At 39.3% G+C, this 17,651-nt stretch overlaps 1 protein-coding gene across 3 annotated transcripts in view; it reads right to left on the bottom strand.

Annotated features, from left to right (window-relative positions):
• Nucleotides 1-17,651, bottom strand: part of LOC129001887 (TATA box-binding protein-associated factor RNA polymerase I subunit B) — a 130,772-nt gene that overhangs the window by 89,016 nt on the left and 24,105 nt on the right. For all 3 annotated transcript variants that reach the window (XM_054429351.1, XM_054429357.1, XM_054429358.1), the window contains exon 5: nucleotides 2,868-2,986. In XM_054429351.1, coding sequence (XP_054285326.1) covers nucleotides 2,868-2,986 — 119 coding nt within the window. The remainder of the gene's footprint in view (nucleotides 1-2,867; nucleotides 2,987-17,651) is intronic.

Genomic DNA, 17,651 nt, shown 5'->3' with positions numbered 1-17,651 from the left:
ATTTTTGTCCGATTTTGATGAAATTTGTTTCAAAGGGTTAAGTCGGGATAAACTGAATGAGTTTGCGAACCAGCATGATCGGACCATGGGAATGGGGTTTTATGGGGTAATAATTGATTTTTCTAATTTTTGACACTCAAAACACAAAATTTCCCAATTTTTATCTAGAGCTTAAAAAAACAAATAATTTAGTATATCAAAGTGTTTTTGTACGGTTATTGTTAACGGAGAAAATTCAAAAAATATTAATAAAAAATTCCTGATGTTATTCTTATGGAGAATATTGTAAAATGTTTTAGTTTGCTTGTTTATGGATATATTTTGATCAAACTTGGCAAATTTATTTATTTTATACCAAGCTAATAATATTTTACTAAAAACCACACTTTATTAGTTTCCTTGGGGCAGCAAACCTAGGTACTCGTTAAACCTAATGTTATTTAAATAGATTTAATTGAAAATCAATTAAGACAAATGGAAATTCGCTTAGTCGGCAGGTTTGCTGCGGTGGGGGTATTTTAACTTAAAAGGGGGAAGGGAGGAAGTAAGAGGGGGAGGGGCGGGGACTTTTCAGAAAAGTTCCTTATATTATGATCAACTACAATCCGTGAAAAAAATCAGCCTTTCACTAATTAGTTTGACAAAGCACTATTTTGTCCCTTTATTGTCGCCCAGTAAATGCATTATTGCTTGAGACTAAAATGACAAGTGCAGTGAATAAAAAAGGCATGATGCTTGGACTCAAATATCAGTATTATCTTGCTATGATCACTGGGTACTACTTGAGGGAATGATAATCCCAACAGAAATTGTTGACAAAAACTTCATAGAGAAGCTAAAGTTTTTTTGATGCACCAATTTTAGGCTGAGAAAGAATAATCTCCACCCCATCCCATCAAAGTACATAGGAGCAAAGAGGCATCAACATAATATATGACTGGAGATGAGCACCATAAAAGGTATGCTGATGTCTTTCACTGTTCCGGTAGTACAGTAGACCCTAACCTTAACGGACCCTAATCAAGCCATATAAGATAATCCTAGATTATATTACAAAAATAGCAGCTGTTTTCAGAAACAAGATTCCTTGGAAGCGGCGGTTAAACCTAACTGCTGTCAAAGCAAGGTAGGTTAAAACAAACTATAATATTTTACAATCAAGGGCGGATAATCCAACTTTTGATTAATGCGAGGTCGGTTAAGAGGGGGTCTACTGCAACAACCCTAGGGCTTTTATATTTGTCAGCGGAAATTTGTTGTAGCACTACGAAGAGGTCAGAATACTGTTTACCTCAGCAGAGACGGATTCATACATATTTCCCCCCTAGGCACTATTCTTAGTGCCACCCCCCTTTATAGTATATTTCGTACCTAGGACCGAAAATGAGGTTTTGCCGGCTCGTAGTTTATTAAGTTCAGGACCAAGTCAAGAGCTGCAAAACCCTTTCGGACCGTGGTACAACGCCATTTTTCACCACACTATACAAAAATTGAGGGTCTTAAGTTGTCATTTTCACGCAAATAATGCACATTAACAGTTAACACAACTACAATAAGGTTATGTGAAGATATAATCTAGAGGAACCAGCAAAAATAATAATAAATAGTTGCTACGCAGAGATGACACAATTAAAATGCATGTGGATATTGCTTGTATATTTTATTTTAATTACATTGTTATTGTTGTTTTAAGTAAGTTAGTGAACAGCTGGTTTTGTGACCCTAGGGCTGTAAAGACCAAATCGGTCCCCAATGACGATGACAGCTGCCATTTTGGTCCTGGACAGCAATTACCGTACATAGCTTTCAGCCTCCTACAAACGTTTTGTAAAATGGCTAAAAACATCTTAGTGTGGTGAAAAAGTAATTATTTTTTGAATATAAACCAAGTCAAACCCATTTATAGTGTTTATAAAAAACACTGCAAGTTATTTTTTTCATTTTAATTCAAATTGAAAAGGTTTACCATCCCACAAACTTTAAAACACTTAATATTAAAATACAGTACTTGAGTTGAATATAAAGAAATAACGACTTTAAATTTATATCTTATTACATAAATATCTTTGTAAAGTCTTCATTACGTTGGTTTCCTGATACTTTTAAACATTGCAAACTTATCTATCTCATCATTGCCCATTGACTGTTGTTTTCTGTCACCACCGTGCCGTCGCGGTCGCGCCTACAGTCGGCGGACAGTGGCAGCGGTGGCAGCCGGTGGCAGCCGTAAGCGGCGGCAAACGTAAGTGGCAGCACTCGTGAGTGGCGGCAAACGTAAGTGGCGGCACTCGTAAGCGGCGGCAAACGTTAGTGGTGGCAAACGTAAATGGCGGCACTCGTAAGCGGCGGCAAACGTAAGTGGTGGCAAACGTAAGCGGTGGCACTCGGAAGCGGCGGCAAACGTAAGTAGCGGAACTCGTAAGCGGCTGCAAACATAAACGGCGGCAAATGTAAGTGGTGGCAAACGTAAGTGGTGGCAAACGTAAGCGGCGGCAAACGTAAGTGGCGGCACGCGTAAGCAGCAAGAAAAACGTAATGGGTGGCACTCGTAAGCGGCGGCACACGTAAACAGCGGCACCCGTAAGTAGCGGAAAAAATGTAAGCGGCGGCAAACGTAAGTGGCGGCACTCGTAAGCAGCGAGAAAAACGTAAGGGGCGGCACTCGTAAGCGGCGGCACTGGTCAAGGGCCTGCCGCCCCTGACGGGTGCCGCCCCTAGGCACTGGCCTAGTGTGCCTAGTAGGAAATCCGTCCCTGTACCTCAGTACCTGCCATATGACTTCACCATTGTCATAAGTGGAATAAAAAGGTAAATCTATTTTGTGCAGAAAATTTTACTTTCTAATCTTGCTTTAGTTTGATACATACTTCTTGGGAGTGTCCTCTGTCTCTGAGTTGGATTCAAGTTGCTCCAATGTTTGGCTCTGGCTGAAGGATCTAGCAGTATCCTGAGACTGTTGGCTGTATTCAGCTGACGCCAAGGCTTTCTATGAAAAAAAAAAGCACTGGTCATAATCTACAGCTCAATTAATTGTCTCAGCCATTGAGATAGCCTAAACTCAATCTTTCTCTCACACAGCTGAAACTCTGGACAAACAGTCTTATTAAGAGACTAGCAACAGAGCCCGTTGTGGTTAAATACAATGGTCTATAGTAAAATAATGGTTATGAAATCCATACACCACTTTACTCACTAATATTACAGATTAAGCACATAGCATTAGAATCACACACTTAACATAAGGAACACACTTTAAACACAAATGCAAATTGTTAACAACAACATTTAATCAAAGAAAAATAGATTAAATAACAATATAACAATAAGCTGTTAAATTATTAACACATGTTTCATATGATTCAGGGGCGGTTCCAGGGCTGAGTTTCGGGAGGGGGGGCTATTACATGGGGGGGTCATCGGGGGGTCAGGGGGTTCTCCCCCGGAAATTGTTGAAAATTATGTGCTGAAATTCGCGTTTTTAAAGCTATTTTGAGACCCTAGCTTTAAGATTTTAAAAAATGTAACGTTTGAGGTTGTTGCCTTATTAAGAACTAGCTGTACCCGCGGGCTTTGCCCCGTAACTTCAAAAGTATTCGCATGGCTCATTCACGTCCTGGTTGAAGTTCGTTTGCTACGCTCACTCACCTTTAGGTTGAAGCTCGTTCGCTGCGCTCACTTGCCTTCAGGTTAGCTCGTTCGCTACGCTAACTCGCCTCCAGGTTGAAGTTCGTTCGCTACGCTCACTCACCTTTTGGTTGGAAATAAGCTGTTGTCATAAATAAAAAAAAAAAAAAATAGTGCTGCACCCTGTTGGTAATCCTTGTAACTTTAATGCTATTGAACATCGTAGAACAGAACCAACTTGTTTAATTGAAACAGCTGTTAAGATTCATTAATTCCTTTTAAATATGAAAAACCATAAGGTTAAAATGGGGAACTACAGAGCCACTGGGGCGGAGCCCGAAAGGATTTTTGGGATAATGATATGCTTTAATGTTAATCGGGAATGTGAGCTATCATCATGCCAAATTTCAGCCCAATCCGTCCAGTAGTTTATGCGTGATTGAGCAACCCACACACACACAAACTCACAAACTTTCAGATTTATAATATTAGTAAGATATTTACCAGGGGACCGAGCTTTGCTCGGAGAAAATCATTAGTTCACTCTAAAAACAGTCTTAGTATCGGAGATACATAAATCTGTTCCCAAACTCAACACGGCTCGCCTTTGCAACGTCCTACACCATTTCCTACGTCATGGACCTGTTTCCCTCCATTCCCATAGCACTTTAGGATTGTAGATACCTTAATCTAATCGTTATTAACAGTTCCCACACTCCTGACAGCTCGCCTTGACTACTTCCTTCACCACTTCCAACGTAGCGGACCTGTTTTTCTCCCTTTCCATGGCATTTCAGAATTGCAGATACGTTAATCTAAGCGTCATAAACAGTTCCCACGCTCCATACTAATCACTTTACTACTTCCTTCACCACTTCCTACGTCGCAAACATGTTTCCTTCCCTTCCCATAGCATTTTAGGATAGCCCATACCCTTATCTAATCGTCATAAACAGTTCCCACACTCCGGACAGCTCGCCTTGACTAATTCCTTCACCACTTCCTACGTCACAGACCTGTTTCCCTCTCTTCCCATAGCATTTTAGGATTGCCCATACCCTTATCTTATCGTCATAAACAGTTCCCACACTCCGGACAGCTCGCTTTGACTACTTCCCTCACCATTTCCTACGTCACGGGCCTGTTTCCTTCCCTTTCCCATAGCATTTTAGGATTGCCCATACCCTTATCTAATCGTCATAATAGTTCCAACACTCCGGACAGCTCGCCTTGACTACTTCCTTCACCACTTCCTACGTCGCGGACCTGTTTCCCTCCCTTCCCATTGCATTTAAAGATTGCAGATACCTTAATCTAATCGTCATAAACAGTTCCCACACTCCGGACTACTCGCCTTGACTACTTCCTTCACCACTTCCTACGTCGCGGACCTGTTTCCCTCCCTTCCCATAGCATTTTAGGATTGCAGATACCCTAATCTAATCGTCATAAACAGTCCCCACACTCCGGACTGCTCGCATTTACTACTTCCTTCATCACTTCCTACGTCACGGACCTGTTTCCCTCTATTCCCATAGCATTTTATGATTGCCTTTACTACTTCCTTCACTACTTCCTACGTCACGGACCTGTTTCCTTCCCTTCCCATAGCATTTTAGGATTGCAGATACCTTAATGTATTCGTCATACAACAGATCCTAGACTTCACACTGATACCCTTGACTACAATGTATCGAGTAATCCTAACCTTTCAGAGGGCGCTTTGGTTTTTAAAACGGGAAAGGGCGCACCCGGAGGTTACTTCCGGGTCTATAAAAACAAACATTCATGAAGTAAAATTTGTATTTTAGTACACAAATTAAGTTTTATTTTTAATTTTAAACATCAAAAATATGTTTAGTGAACTCTTAATTGTACAATAATTTGATTTAGATTTTATAAATATAAAATTAAACTATTATTCTATCAAGTTTTCTAACATAAAAGTATATGAAGAAATCTTTTACAAGAATATATTCAAGAAGTTAATTTAAATTTTACCACAATGTCCTATAATGTGGTTTTAATTGAAAACACTCTCAATACCCGATGTTTTAAGTAATTTAAGATAATGGGTATCTTAATACTAAATGGCTCTGTACATACGTCGTTCGTAAATCTCCCTTTCAGCATGGCTAAGAGTGTTGCAATTTGAAATTTAACTTCTTCTGTCATCTTGTAAAGACTATATATTTACTAAATAATGACATGAATCGTAAAAAAATAATTATTTATAGTAATAGTTTACACGCAATAATCAACGCACACACTAAACTAGAGGTCGCATCACGGAAGTTGCCTCCAGGCTGTACGAGAATCGGCAGAGCGCACACGGAAGTTACTTCCAGCCTCTTACAAAACTGAACAAAACTAACAAATATCAATCAATCAATCAATCAATCAATCATGGTGCGTGAGGTACAGTGACACTCACACTGCCAACACCACTCAAAATAATATAATCGCGAAAAATAAAACATCCCTGGAGGTTACTTCTGGATGAGTGAGGAGTTAAGATGGCGGACAGTGAAAAGTTGTTGTGTGGCTGCTGCCAACTTTTAATTAAAAACACTGACAAAACCCTAAAATGTGAGGGGTTTTGTGAAATAAAATATCATATTAGATGTGTCAGTGTACTAGTAAAGGAATACGACATGATAAAAAAATTAGCCAACAAGGTGAAGTGGTTTTGTGAGAAGTGTTCTAGCAGAAGCAGACCTAACCTAGCAAGTGACATAGAGTCGTCTGATAATGAGACTCTGCATAAACTTTTCAGTATTGTTAAGGACTTGGTTACTGAAAATTTGACAATCGCAAGTAAGTTAAATCTTGTTATGAGCGACTATGACGAGATAAAGGACAAGCTTAACCTTTCTAACCCTAGTTGTATACCGCTGGTGAAGGTGACCAAGCCTTGTGTGCCTCCTCCAGATGCAAGTGTTGATAGTTCATTTCTGGCTGAAGGCCTAGCAAACAATCAACAAGCTATCATCAACAGCACGAATAACAGCAGCATAACCAACATCTCCCCGTCTAAAGTTGTCTCGGGCAAGGTAAAATACGCGGAAATCGTCCGTCAACAGCCTAGGCCTAGGTCAACGGACTTCTCTCTATCTAAGTCAAGTATGCCTAGTGAAAATAATGACAAAGTAGATAGTTTCACGATTGTAAAGTCTAAGAAGCAGTTCAGACTCAAAAATAAACACAGTCTACTAATCAAGGAAAATAGGGATGGTAGTGGCAGAAAATTTAAAAATAGCAAGCAACTTATAACGGGTAGTAGAGCCGTTTTTGAATCTCAGGAACATAACCTCAAGACAGTTTCAAGAACAGTACTGTATTTCTATTTATCTCTAGGCTGAGTCCTTCTACACAGTCGAGTGATATTTCAGATTTTCTCAGTGGACAATGTGCGAATGAGGATTTGGTTCCCCGAGCCGGAGACCCCTTGCACTTAGTAGGTAAAAAATCTAGACCTATCTCCCTTCGCATCCTTCAGCAGAACATGCAGTGTCTGAATAATAAAACCAACGAATTGGAAGTTATTGTGAACAACTCTGACCTCAACGTGCTTTGCCTCTGTGAACATTGGTTGTCAGCTGGTCAGGTTGGTGTAGTAAAAATCACTGGTTTTACCCTGATAACTGCCTTTTGCCGCACTGTTCATATACACGGTGGGACTTGTATTTACATCTCCAGTGATTTGTTCCAGTTTTTCACCGTCCTTGACGTCGATAGGTTCTGTGAAGAGCTTCAGTTTGAAGTTTCAGCAATAACATCAACTGATCTTAATACCGTGATTTTGTCCTTATATCGCTCACCTGACGGATCCTTATCACAATTCCTTGACAGTCTTGAGGATCTACTACAGTACCTACTATCGACCAAACCAGGCTACGAGTTCGTAGTGGCGGGTGACTTCAATGTTGACTTTGGTTCTGGAGACGCAGATGACTGTGAGCTGCAAAACTTGCTGCGCTCTTTCAATATGTATTGCTCGAATCTTGAACCCACTAGGGGCAGAAAATGCCTTGATAACATTGCTGTGAATTTCCCCAAAGACTTCTTCTCTGTCAGCGTTGAAAACTTTTCTCTATCAGATCATTTGGCGGTCTGTTCAAACCAATCAGATCAATTCAGGCAGAACAAACTTCAAACCAAGCTGCAAAGAGAATTTATAGCCTTTTTAATCAAGCTAAATTCATCTCTAATGTTAGCAGCATAGACTGGCCAGCTCTGGCGACTCAGGACGTGCATGCAGGCGATGAAATTTTGTCAGCTATGTTCAGCCGGCTTCAATTAGTGGTCATTAACTGCTTTCCCCTTAGGACAACTTCTATTAAAAATTTTCAAAGTAAAATCCCTGCTTGTGGATGTCGATGGTTTACTGAGGAGCTACGCTTAATGAGAGAGACAGTTTTGATGGCTTTTGACGCATACAAGATATACAATACATGCGAGGACAGAGAGGCCTATGTGACTCTCAAACGAACCTATAAAAAGGCTCTTACATCAGCCAAGCTCAATGCAAATGTTGAGGAAATTGAGTCTGCAAGTAATAAATGCAAAGCTGCCTGGTCCATCATCCGAGGTAACATCGAGAAGCCTAACACCAGCCCTCACCGTGACATCCCTCCTCAGGACTTCTGCGACTTCTTCGCCTCTTCTGTGGAGCAGACAGCGGCACTGGCAACACCTTCCATGGCTGGGTCTGCTGCACTACTTGAGGAACGGACAAATCCCCAGTCCTCCTTCAGGTTCAGTGTGGTTTCTAGTGAGGAAGTGTACAGTGTAGTGCAGAATATGAAATCCTCCTTCAGCACGGATAGTTATGGTATGTCGTCCAACCTACTTAAACTTATTAATAGCCTATATTTTGTTACCACTTACCGCAAGTATAAACTGCTGCTTGCTGTCAGGTATCTTTCCTCAAAAATTAAAGTTTTCCAAAGTTGTACCATTTATAAGAAGGGTCCGAGAGAAAATCCCAGTAGCTATAGGCCCATTTCATTAGTTCCTGTAATTGGTAAAGTGTTCGAAACCGTAATAAAAAAGCAATTGATAAATTATTTTGAATCTCATGGACTAATTTCTGATTGGCAGTTCGGGTTTCGAACGGGTCGATATGCCACAGATGCTGTAAGATGTTTAGTTCAACACGTTCTTAATTCTTTTGAAGGAGCTTCTCTCACACAGGCAACCCTGGTTGACCTGAGTAAAGCTTTTGATTGTGTCCCTCATGATTTACTCTTAAACAAACTTAACTACTATGGCATCAGTGGCACGGAACTCAATGTTCTTAAATCTTACTTCTTAAATCTTACTGCAGGCAGCAGGTTGACATTGCGGGGAGTTTATCATCTGAGAGTAAGGTGTTGTGCAGGATGCCGCAGGGTTCGATTTTAGGCCCTGTACTTTTCCTTATCATGATCAATGACTTGAATAGAAGCATGACTTGCATTTCTTTGATCTATGCAGATGACTCCACATTTTTAAACAGTCATGTCTCCTTTAGTGAACTCTCCACACTATCAAAGCAGTCACTATGTGAGGCCAAGCACTGGTTTAGTGTAAATGGGTTCCTTATGAACACTGAAAAGACTCAGTCCATTGTTTTTAGGCTTGGGTCTACCCCTGAGAACGAAAAAGCTTTGTCATCCAGCGTTAAACTGTTAGGTATAGATCTGGATTGTAATCTAAGCTGGTCAACACATATTTGTAACTTGAGTCGAAAACTGTCCAGAGTATTATTTTTAATTAGACGCCTCAGAGAATTTGTGCCCCATTTGTATGTAAGATCAGCCTATTTTGCCTTTTTTCAAAGTTTGTTAAAGTTTGGATTGTTACTTTGGGGAAACTCTAGTCATATCTCAATTGTACTGAAGCTCCAGAAGAAAGCAGTCAGAATATTAACTAATTCTAGGAGTAGGGCCCACTGTAAACCTCTGTTTAAAACAACAGGTATTATGACAATTGTGAATCTTTACATTCTAGAATGTGTTATTTTTGTAAAACAAAATCCAGATTTGTTCAACACAAGAAGTGTCATACACACATATTGTACTAGGGGTAGAAACACTTTGGACAGGCCTTACACTAGACTTACTACAGTTCAAAGAAGTTTTGCTAGCATGTCCGTAAAAGTTGTTAATTGCTTTGCATGTCAAATCTTAGACCATCCTGTTAATCGCCTAAAACAAAGTTTGACTTCTTGGCTTAATGAACACCCATTTTACAGCTTGGATGATTGTTTTGAAGAGTTTAACAGGCCTAATGAAATTGTTATCTATAGGTCGGCCTGTTAGAAAGCGTCCTCCTCGTAGCATTGGTGCGAGAGAGAGATACCGAGCTGTGGGAGTGAGACAGACTATGGCTCTTCCCCCACTCCGCTGCCGCCAACCCCCAACTTCCCGAACACCGCGCAGTGATACAACACAACACAACACAAACACAACCCTGCAGAGTGCAGTGTACTCGCGTACTGCTACCGGACTGGCACCTCGCTCTCGTTGAATACAATAATTATTTCCTTTTGAACTACAATAATTCTTTGGGACTAAGTCTATCGTTAGATAGCACAACACACATAAATATAAATAGCTTAAGAACACACTAATAGAATAGACTTAATGATTCTCACGGACTACCTTTATAGATATATTTGTTGATCAGTTATTGGAAGAACTTAAGCTTTGATAAATGTGAACCATATGTACAGTATGCATCACATTGAATGATATTGATACAAATTAATTTGTATAATTTTCCGTTTGAGAATAAAATAAACGACATACCTTAATTAGTAGTGGAAACCAAATAAATGTCGACGATCTAAATATTATCTCTATTCCGAATCGGTAATGCAATCACTGATATCACTGTCATCCTCAGATTCATTTTGGTTTACTGAAATTATCAGTCTGTCGATTTCATTGTCTATTATATGGTCTTTTTCCCAGTAATCTTGTTCGACCTTTTTGACATGTTCACAACATTTCTTCTATTCTTCTGCAGTGTATGATGTAAACAGACTGTCACAAAGTCTCATCTTTTGGTCCAATGTCTTTGCAGCTACATCTTTAGCAACCTGTATAAATAAATACTTTTTAAATCCAATACGAACACGTAATTTCCTTACATTTTACGTTGGTTTTTATACTGTTACAATTATATATATTAAGCCTACACGTACTATAATTATTAATTATACTAAATACTATAACTTGTTATTATAATTCAAACCAATTATGTGTTATAATGCTATATAATATAGGAATTCCCGTAAAAGGTTATGTGTAGTTGGCTTACTACTTTTGTGTTAACCAGTACTTTAAAAAAATATATTAAACGCACTCCACCTACTTTCATACTGTCCCTTTCTCGACAACCGGATTGGAGTTATGAAAACAATTTTAATACACTTATAAAATATATGACAATAATAACACATAAATTAGGCCTACCTGTCCTTTTATAGCTCCCCATACCAACTCAATGGGGTTGAGGTCGGGGTGATATGGTGGCAGTCGCAGCACTTGATGTCCAAAATTGTTAATAAGCTGGTCTATTTTGTACACCGGCTCCCTCTGGACGTTTTGCACCAACATCAAAAGTTCTACTTTGGTAAAATTTTCATCATAGTCAATGTTGTGTTTATGAAGCCAGTCTTGAATATTCTTCTTCAAAGAACCACTTGTTGGTTTTTTGTCTTCCTCTACGCAATGGTATTTTGCATTATCCATCACTATAACGCTTGGTTCTTCAAGATTCGGCAACAGTTGTTTTTCAAGCCATTTATTGAAATTTTCATAGTTCATGGACTCATGATAATCACCTGTTTTTTTATGTGCTTTGAAAATTGCCAAACTGTCCCTTACAAATCCATTTTCACCGCCACCGTGTGCAATTATGAGCCGTTCGCCTTTCCCAACAGCCTTGGTTACGCCGGGTTCCTCAGGACTTTGCCAACATTTACTTACTGTATGGTTCGCATTAACGTACGTCTCGTCGATATAAACAATTGGAAAGCCTTCTGATCTACATTTCTTAATTTTTTTCAAATATCGAATTCGCCAATCAACGGTTGAAGGGATTTCTACCAATAGTTTTCTTCTAGACTGGCATCTAACCCATTTAAAGCCCAATTGTTTTAACACAGATTTTAAGTACGTCTTTCCACATGTTAAAATGTCTGCTTCCTCAAGAGCTGAAATGAGTGTCTTCACAGTAGGCAATTCTTTTTTTAAGATGTACATTTCCTGTATTTTCCTTCTAATAGCGGCTTTAGTAAAATCATCAACTTCAATTCTTTTTTATCTTTCAGTCTTTTTGCCTGTAGGTGTAGAAAAGGTCAACTGTCCTCGGATTTCAATCGCTCTTTTTCCCTCACGAATAATTTGTTTTACGAGGGTTTGCCCAATACCTGTAGCTGTTGATGTTTCCTCGGACAAATTAAATGTCAAATCATATTCTTTCCTCATTCCTTTCAAGTGTTCTGCAACTTTATACACAATTTCTCTTGCCTGCTCTCCAAGAGGTCGACCAGATACAGAAGAAGATTTTGATGTCGCCATTGCGTTTGTCAACAAACACAGGTCATATACCAATCTACCACAATTTCTAAAAACGATTTACTATTAAATAGCTACCGTAACTATAAAATAACTGAACAAAACTATCACTACCTACTAAACTATCACTAACTATCACTAAATATTCACAATTATAAACGTTGTTGCAACTTTCAACAAAATGAAGGGGGAAATCTCGAGACATAAAAAAGAGTCCGCGTGGAGGATTCAGCGCAGGGTCGTACTGACTCGTCACAACAATGCTTGTCAACAGATGTTAAATCATGATTATTAAAACAGAAACGGTATGTACCATAACTAATGATGTCACTAGCGTAAACACAATTGAGCATTACCATTGACTATACATTACCATTGACCTGCTGGTATATTAGTCAATGGCATTACTTAAACGGAACTGTGAATACAGTTATATAGTTATTGTTGCGAATTTCCCATATAGATATTTCCTCTGCAATGATCACAATTCCATCTTTCCTACTAAAAATTGTAGCAATTCGGCTAACATCCTCGTTCATCTTTGGTAGGAATGTGAATCTTGTAGGCCTAGGTGTTCTTCATTATACAGGCTAATAACGATAGTAAATTCTAAAAAAAAATTATTTTTATTTCTTCTACTCGGTGGCGTTTTATGACTTTTATGTTTCATGGGTTCTTTCAGTGATTTAATTTCTAAAGATTTAGTTTTTGTAGGACGCATTTCTTTGAATTGCAGCTTAAATATTAACAGCAATTAAATTATACAGCTGATCAAAATGTAAACTAGGGTTGCTTTCAGATAGGTGAAAGCCAGTTGAGCTTAACAAACGTGATTTGATATTTGTATAAGTAACTAAATGTAAAAAGTCAATATATGTATTAATGCTGGTTTTATTGATTAAAAGTATAATAATTCAGATTTGTTTTTACTACATCTTGTTATTCAGATACCTCTTCCAAAAGTGCATTATGGTAGTTTTGACCAGGAAAATATTACAGTAGTTGGAATCTGGTATTAACATCCAAAAAGGGCATTAAAATATAAAAAAGAGAAAGGAAATTTAACATTCAAACTCAACTGTAGCCTACAAAAAAAAACATTGGACTTCATTTTTCACCCTTACAATCGGTTAAAGTAGGCTATATTAAAGTATAAAAAAAACAGTAACTATTTAAAAACTAGTATTAAAGTATTACAACAAGAGGGGGAAGCCTAACTTAGTTCTGTACAGGCCTAGACAATTATCCTTACCGTGATTAAAAGTGTACTTCTATAAGCCCAGGTAATTAATTATTTACTTATTACAGTTGTAACTGGACGTATGTATCGTCCGTGGCTTGGCAATCAAATAACAGTATTATTTAGGATAGGCTACTGTTATCAACATTTGAAATTACTGAATTGTTACCAAATTACTGTTTCACAAAATGCAGATTCCATTTTCAGCCGAGCCATTAAAATGAGGATTTGCCGAACAATTTTAAAGGCCCGGCGCATATTGAGACGCAGTCGGAGCAGCGCAGGGCAGTGTTTTGTAAACCACATGTTTGCTAGGAAACGCGCATATTATGGAGCAGCGCAGGGCAGGGCAGTGCAGTCCCGCACGTGGACTACGCGAACTTGTGGTCGAGTCACTTTTTGCCCAATTCTGCCCTGTGCTGTTCTGCACTGCCCGGACCGTGCCGCACAGCTCAATATGCGCCTGGGTTTAATATTACAGAATAGTATTTAATGATATACAATTTTTCACATTTCATAAATTATATGTTAGTTTTGCTATGGTCAAAGGTCCAAATCCAAATGTTCTTTTCATTTGGTTTTTATGTAGTAATTTGCTAGAATCATTGACTTTATATAAAGTCAATGCTAGAATACAGTAGATGGTCTGTTAAGACCATTATGCAAGCATTTTTGAAATCGTTTCCCCGTTTAACCAACTATTCAAAAGATAAAAATTATATGGTGCAACACAAATAAACAACTCGATCACCTACTTATAACCTACACTTTACCTCCCTAATCTAACCTTACTTCAAAACTTTTAATGTAGTCATGAATACTCATAAACCCCGACCTACCTTCCCCACATGCCTAAATTACATCAGTGTTCAATCTGCGTTTTAATAATAAGTGTAATAGCTGACTGCACCGTCGATGTAATTCAACATAATATAACCTGTGATGTATTATCGGATTAAATATCGATTTCGATGCGGTTCGATATATCGCTTATTAAATCCTGATTTCTAACATTTGCTGTTTCTGATCAGCTGGCAACACAAATAGATTCCCAAGAAAGTAGTCACTGGTCCGTATCCCTCCGCTCCTTGTTTATGCTCTGCGCATTGAGAAAGTAGTTCTGTATATTTTCTCGATTTTCAGTAAATTCCGCGCCTTAAAAAAATGTTTTAACGGCATTTTCTTGTTTATTAAAATCATAGTAATGGTTTAAAAACGTTTAAAAGAAAAGTCTAGAAAGTTCGGAAATACCTTATGATTCCCTTGTTTACATTTTTCTTGTAAACAAAAAACTGTCATATGGCTACTTTAGTCCCATAAGCCTAATGTTAAAATTTGGAAAAAATAGATCCTGCAGTGTGAAAACGGACATTGGCGGAGAGGGGGAACATACCCTCCCTCAACGTTACCTCCCCTACATGCGCTAAAAATTTCGCGCAGGTCGTTTTCTAAACGGCTTACCTATAGTTTTTAAGTTTCACCTAGTCAATTGCTTGTTGCATCTTTCAATTTTTTTATTAGTTTCTTTAAGTAGCCTAATTTGCTTGTTTTATCACTCAAATATTTGTTTTAGGTTAGTCTTTTGCCTGAGCCACTGTGATTATCTTAATTATTTATGTACCTGCTTTTTAAATTATACACCAGTTTTTTATTTATTTATTTATTTAATAAGTTAACTTAGCTACCAAAATGATTTTTTACGAGGTGCATTTTGTCTGAACTGCTTATTCTTTACTTATTTTATTGTCTGGAAACCTTTAGGCCTAAACCAATTGTCTTTCATGCTGTAGGCCTAGTCATATTTTTGAGGTGTCTTAAAGGTTTTAACATTATAAATTTTTGATGAAATCTATTGTAACTCATGTTATTTAATGATGAATAAAGATTTGATTTGATTTGATTTGATTTGATGCGACCTCTGGAATGTTAAGTATAATCTTTGCTCAATATTAACAAGTGATGTTTTTCCTTTTGTACTGTATTTGTAATTTGCTAGTATACTGTGGGTAGTTGGCTTATTATGAACACATGCTACAACTTCAAGTCTTTTGTTTACTTTTTCCTTGTTCCTTGTTACCCATAAGACTAATGTTAAAAAAATGTGATTTTCAGTTTCATTTTTCTACGTAATTAGATTTTTGTAGGCAGTTCTAACTGCATGAAACTCGTTTTTAGGCCAGAAATGAACTATTTACAACATTTGAAGAAAATCGTCGGAGCCGTTTTCGAGATCTTTGTGCAAGCAAGCAAGCATACAAGCAAACATTGCTTGTATTAGAGTATAGGATTGTGGAATTTCATGAATTTCTTCAGCAACAAAGTGCAAACAGTCAAACTCGAACCTAGTTTTAGGTTAGGTTTATTGATACAATTCAAGAAAAGTGTATAGGCATGAATTTGGTTGTGGGTTATATGCAATAAAACTTCTTGACCACCTGGTGCCGACTTGGGCAGGGATATACGGAGGGCGCATGTAGTGGTTCCAGTGAACTTATCAGGCATGTTGAACTGTATACAAGCTAACACAAAAAAAAACTTCCCATCCAATGTTAAAATGTGAAGCTTGCTTGAAGGTGTAGTACTTGTATGTCACACCAGAGTGTCTCGTGTGGACTAAATAAATCTTGTTAATATATATTTTTTAATATATATATATATTTAATGGGCTACTTTTAAAATATCCTTAAATGCATATGGGAGCTCAATAATTACAATTCTATCGCGTTGAAAACAAACCTCTGCAAAATGCTTGTAAGGTATCAGCTTCAAACATTTTTTTCAGCCTCGGCTAATTTAGGAAATTAAAATTGTAGGTTCAATATGGCGCCCATGGTCCATTGAATTTACCGACAGAGACATATAATCTATTAAAGTTGTGCTTACCATTCTCCGTGCTCAATTAGCCCTAAAAAACAAAATCCATAGGTAAAACACAAAATATATAGGTTTGGTAATAGACCTATAATCTATTAAAGTTGTGCTTACCATTCTCCGCAGGGGGCCCATGCTTGCGTGGGTACGTGGCCTGGCGACCACGCGGACCCTTCTAGCTCTTGACCCCCAGAGGGGAGGTAACTGCCCGGTGTTGGAACCAGCACTCAGGTAGGCCACAGCTATGGACGACTGGATGTGCCAGCCCCTTCGGGAGAGCCCCTAGTGACATTCCATCATCCAGGTTGGTGGGGTGTTCAGCTCTCAGTGATGCCGCTTCTAGCCGCCTCTCATCTGCCTGTGGCTGTGGTTCTTGGGCTTAGTCCTGCCTGATGTGTATGACTAACATTATGTGTGGCATATCCTCGGCTCTGGAAGTAGCCTCTTCCTGGGAGGTGAAAGACGGGCAAGTAAGCCCCCGAAGGGGAGGTAACTGTCCGGTGTTGGAATCGGCATTTCAAGTAGGCCATAGTCATGGACGTCTGGTAAGCGCCAGCCCCTTAGGGGGAGCCTCCAGTGACACTCCTCCATCCAGGTTGGTGGGGTGTTTAGCTCTCGGAGAGGTGGAAGTGCGCCATCAATCTCCCAACTACCTGTGACTATGGTTCTTTGGGCTTCGGCCTGCTTGCTCTGTGCGACCAGCATTCTGTGGGGCAAATCCTCGACTTTGGAAGTAGCCTTTCCTGGAGGTGAAATCAAGCAAGTACCCGTAAGCTCACGGGGACACACTAGGGGAACGTAACTTTCCGCAGTGTGAAGGCAACGGCTGGGCGCACTCCATCAGCCAATCCCTGTCTCTGAGACCGGAAGGTATAGTTATCTAGAGTGTGGGGGGTTCTCCCTGGAACCTCAATTGGGCAAAGGGTGTCGCCACCTTTGGTGGATAGGTTCATACGGGTGGGACCCACTACTATTCCTGCCTCCTTTTGGGAAACCCTGATGGCCTGGCAGTGATGTTGGGCTTGATGGGCAAACGAAGTAGATCGGGTGCTGGGTTCAAGCCCGCTGGGGGTGTTCAGGGATCTATCGCCTTGGTCACCTCTGGTCTCCCAGCAACTGGGTAAGGCCTCGATCGGGTAGTGGTGTAAATAGGTGGTGGGGTTCCCCCCATCAGCTTGCTGGTGGTCCCCTTCTTCCTGGCTTTGTTGGCGGGTTCTGCCTGTCAGGGATTGGATAGGTCCCGAGTGTTGCTTGCACTAAATGCGTCAGGGCATTCCATTATGGTCCTTCTGGGTTTCGTACCTGGGGAGCCCAGGTGGAGTGACGCTTAAACAAGTAGCCAGTAT

Source organism: Macrosteles quadrilineatus, unplaced genomic scaffold (genome assembly GCF_028750875.1).
Source record: "Macrosteles quadrilineatus isolate MER2022 unplaced genomic scaffold, UCM_ALF_1.0 Scaffold_1__1_contigs__length_201487025, whole genome shotgun sequence".
Taxonomy (NCBI): Eukaryota; Metazoa; Arthropoda; class Insecta; order Hemiptera; family Cicadellidae; genus Macrosteles; species Macrosteles quadrilineatus.
This window is presented reverse-complemented; position numbering and strand designations above follow the sequence as displayed.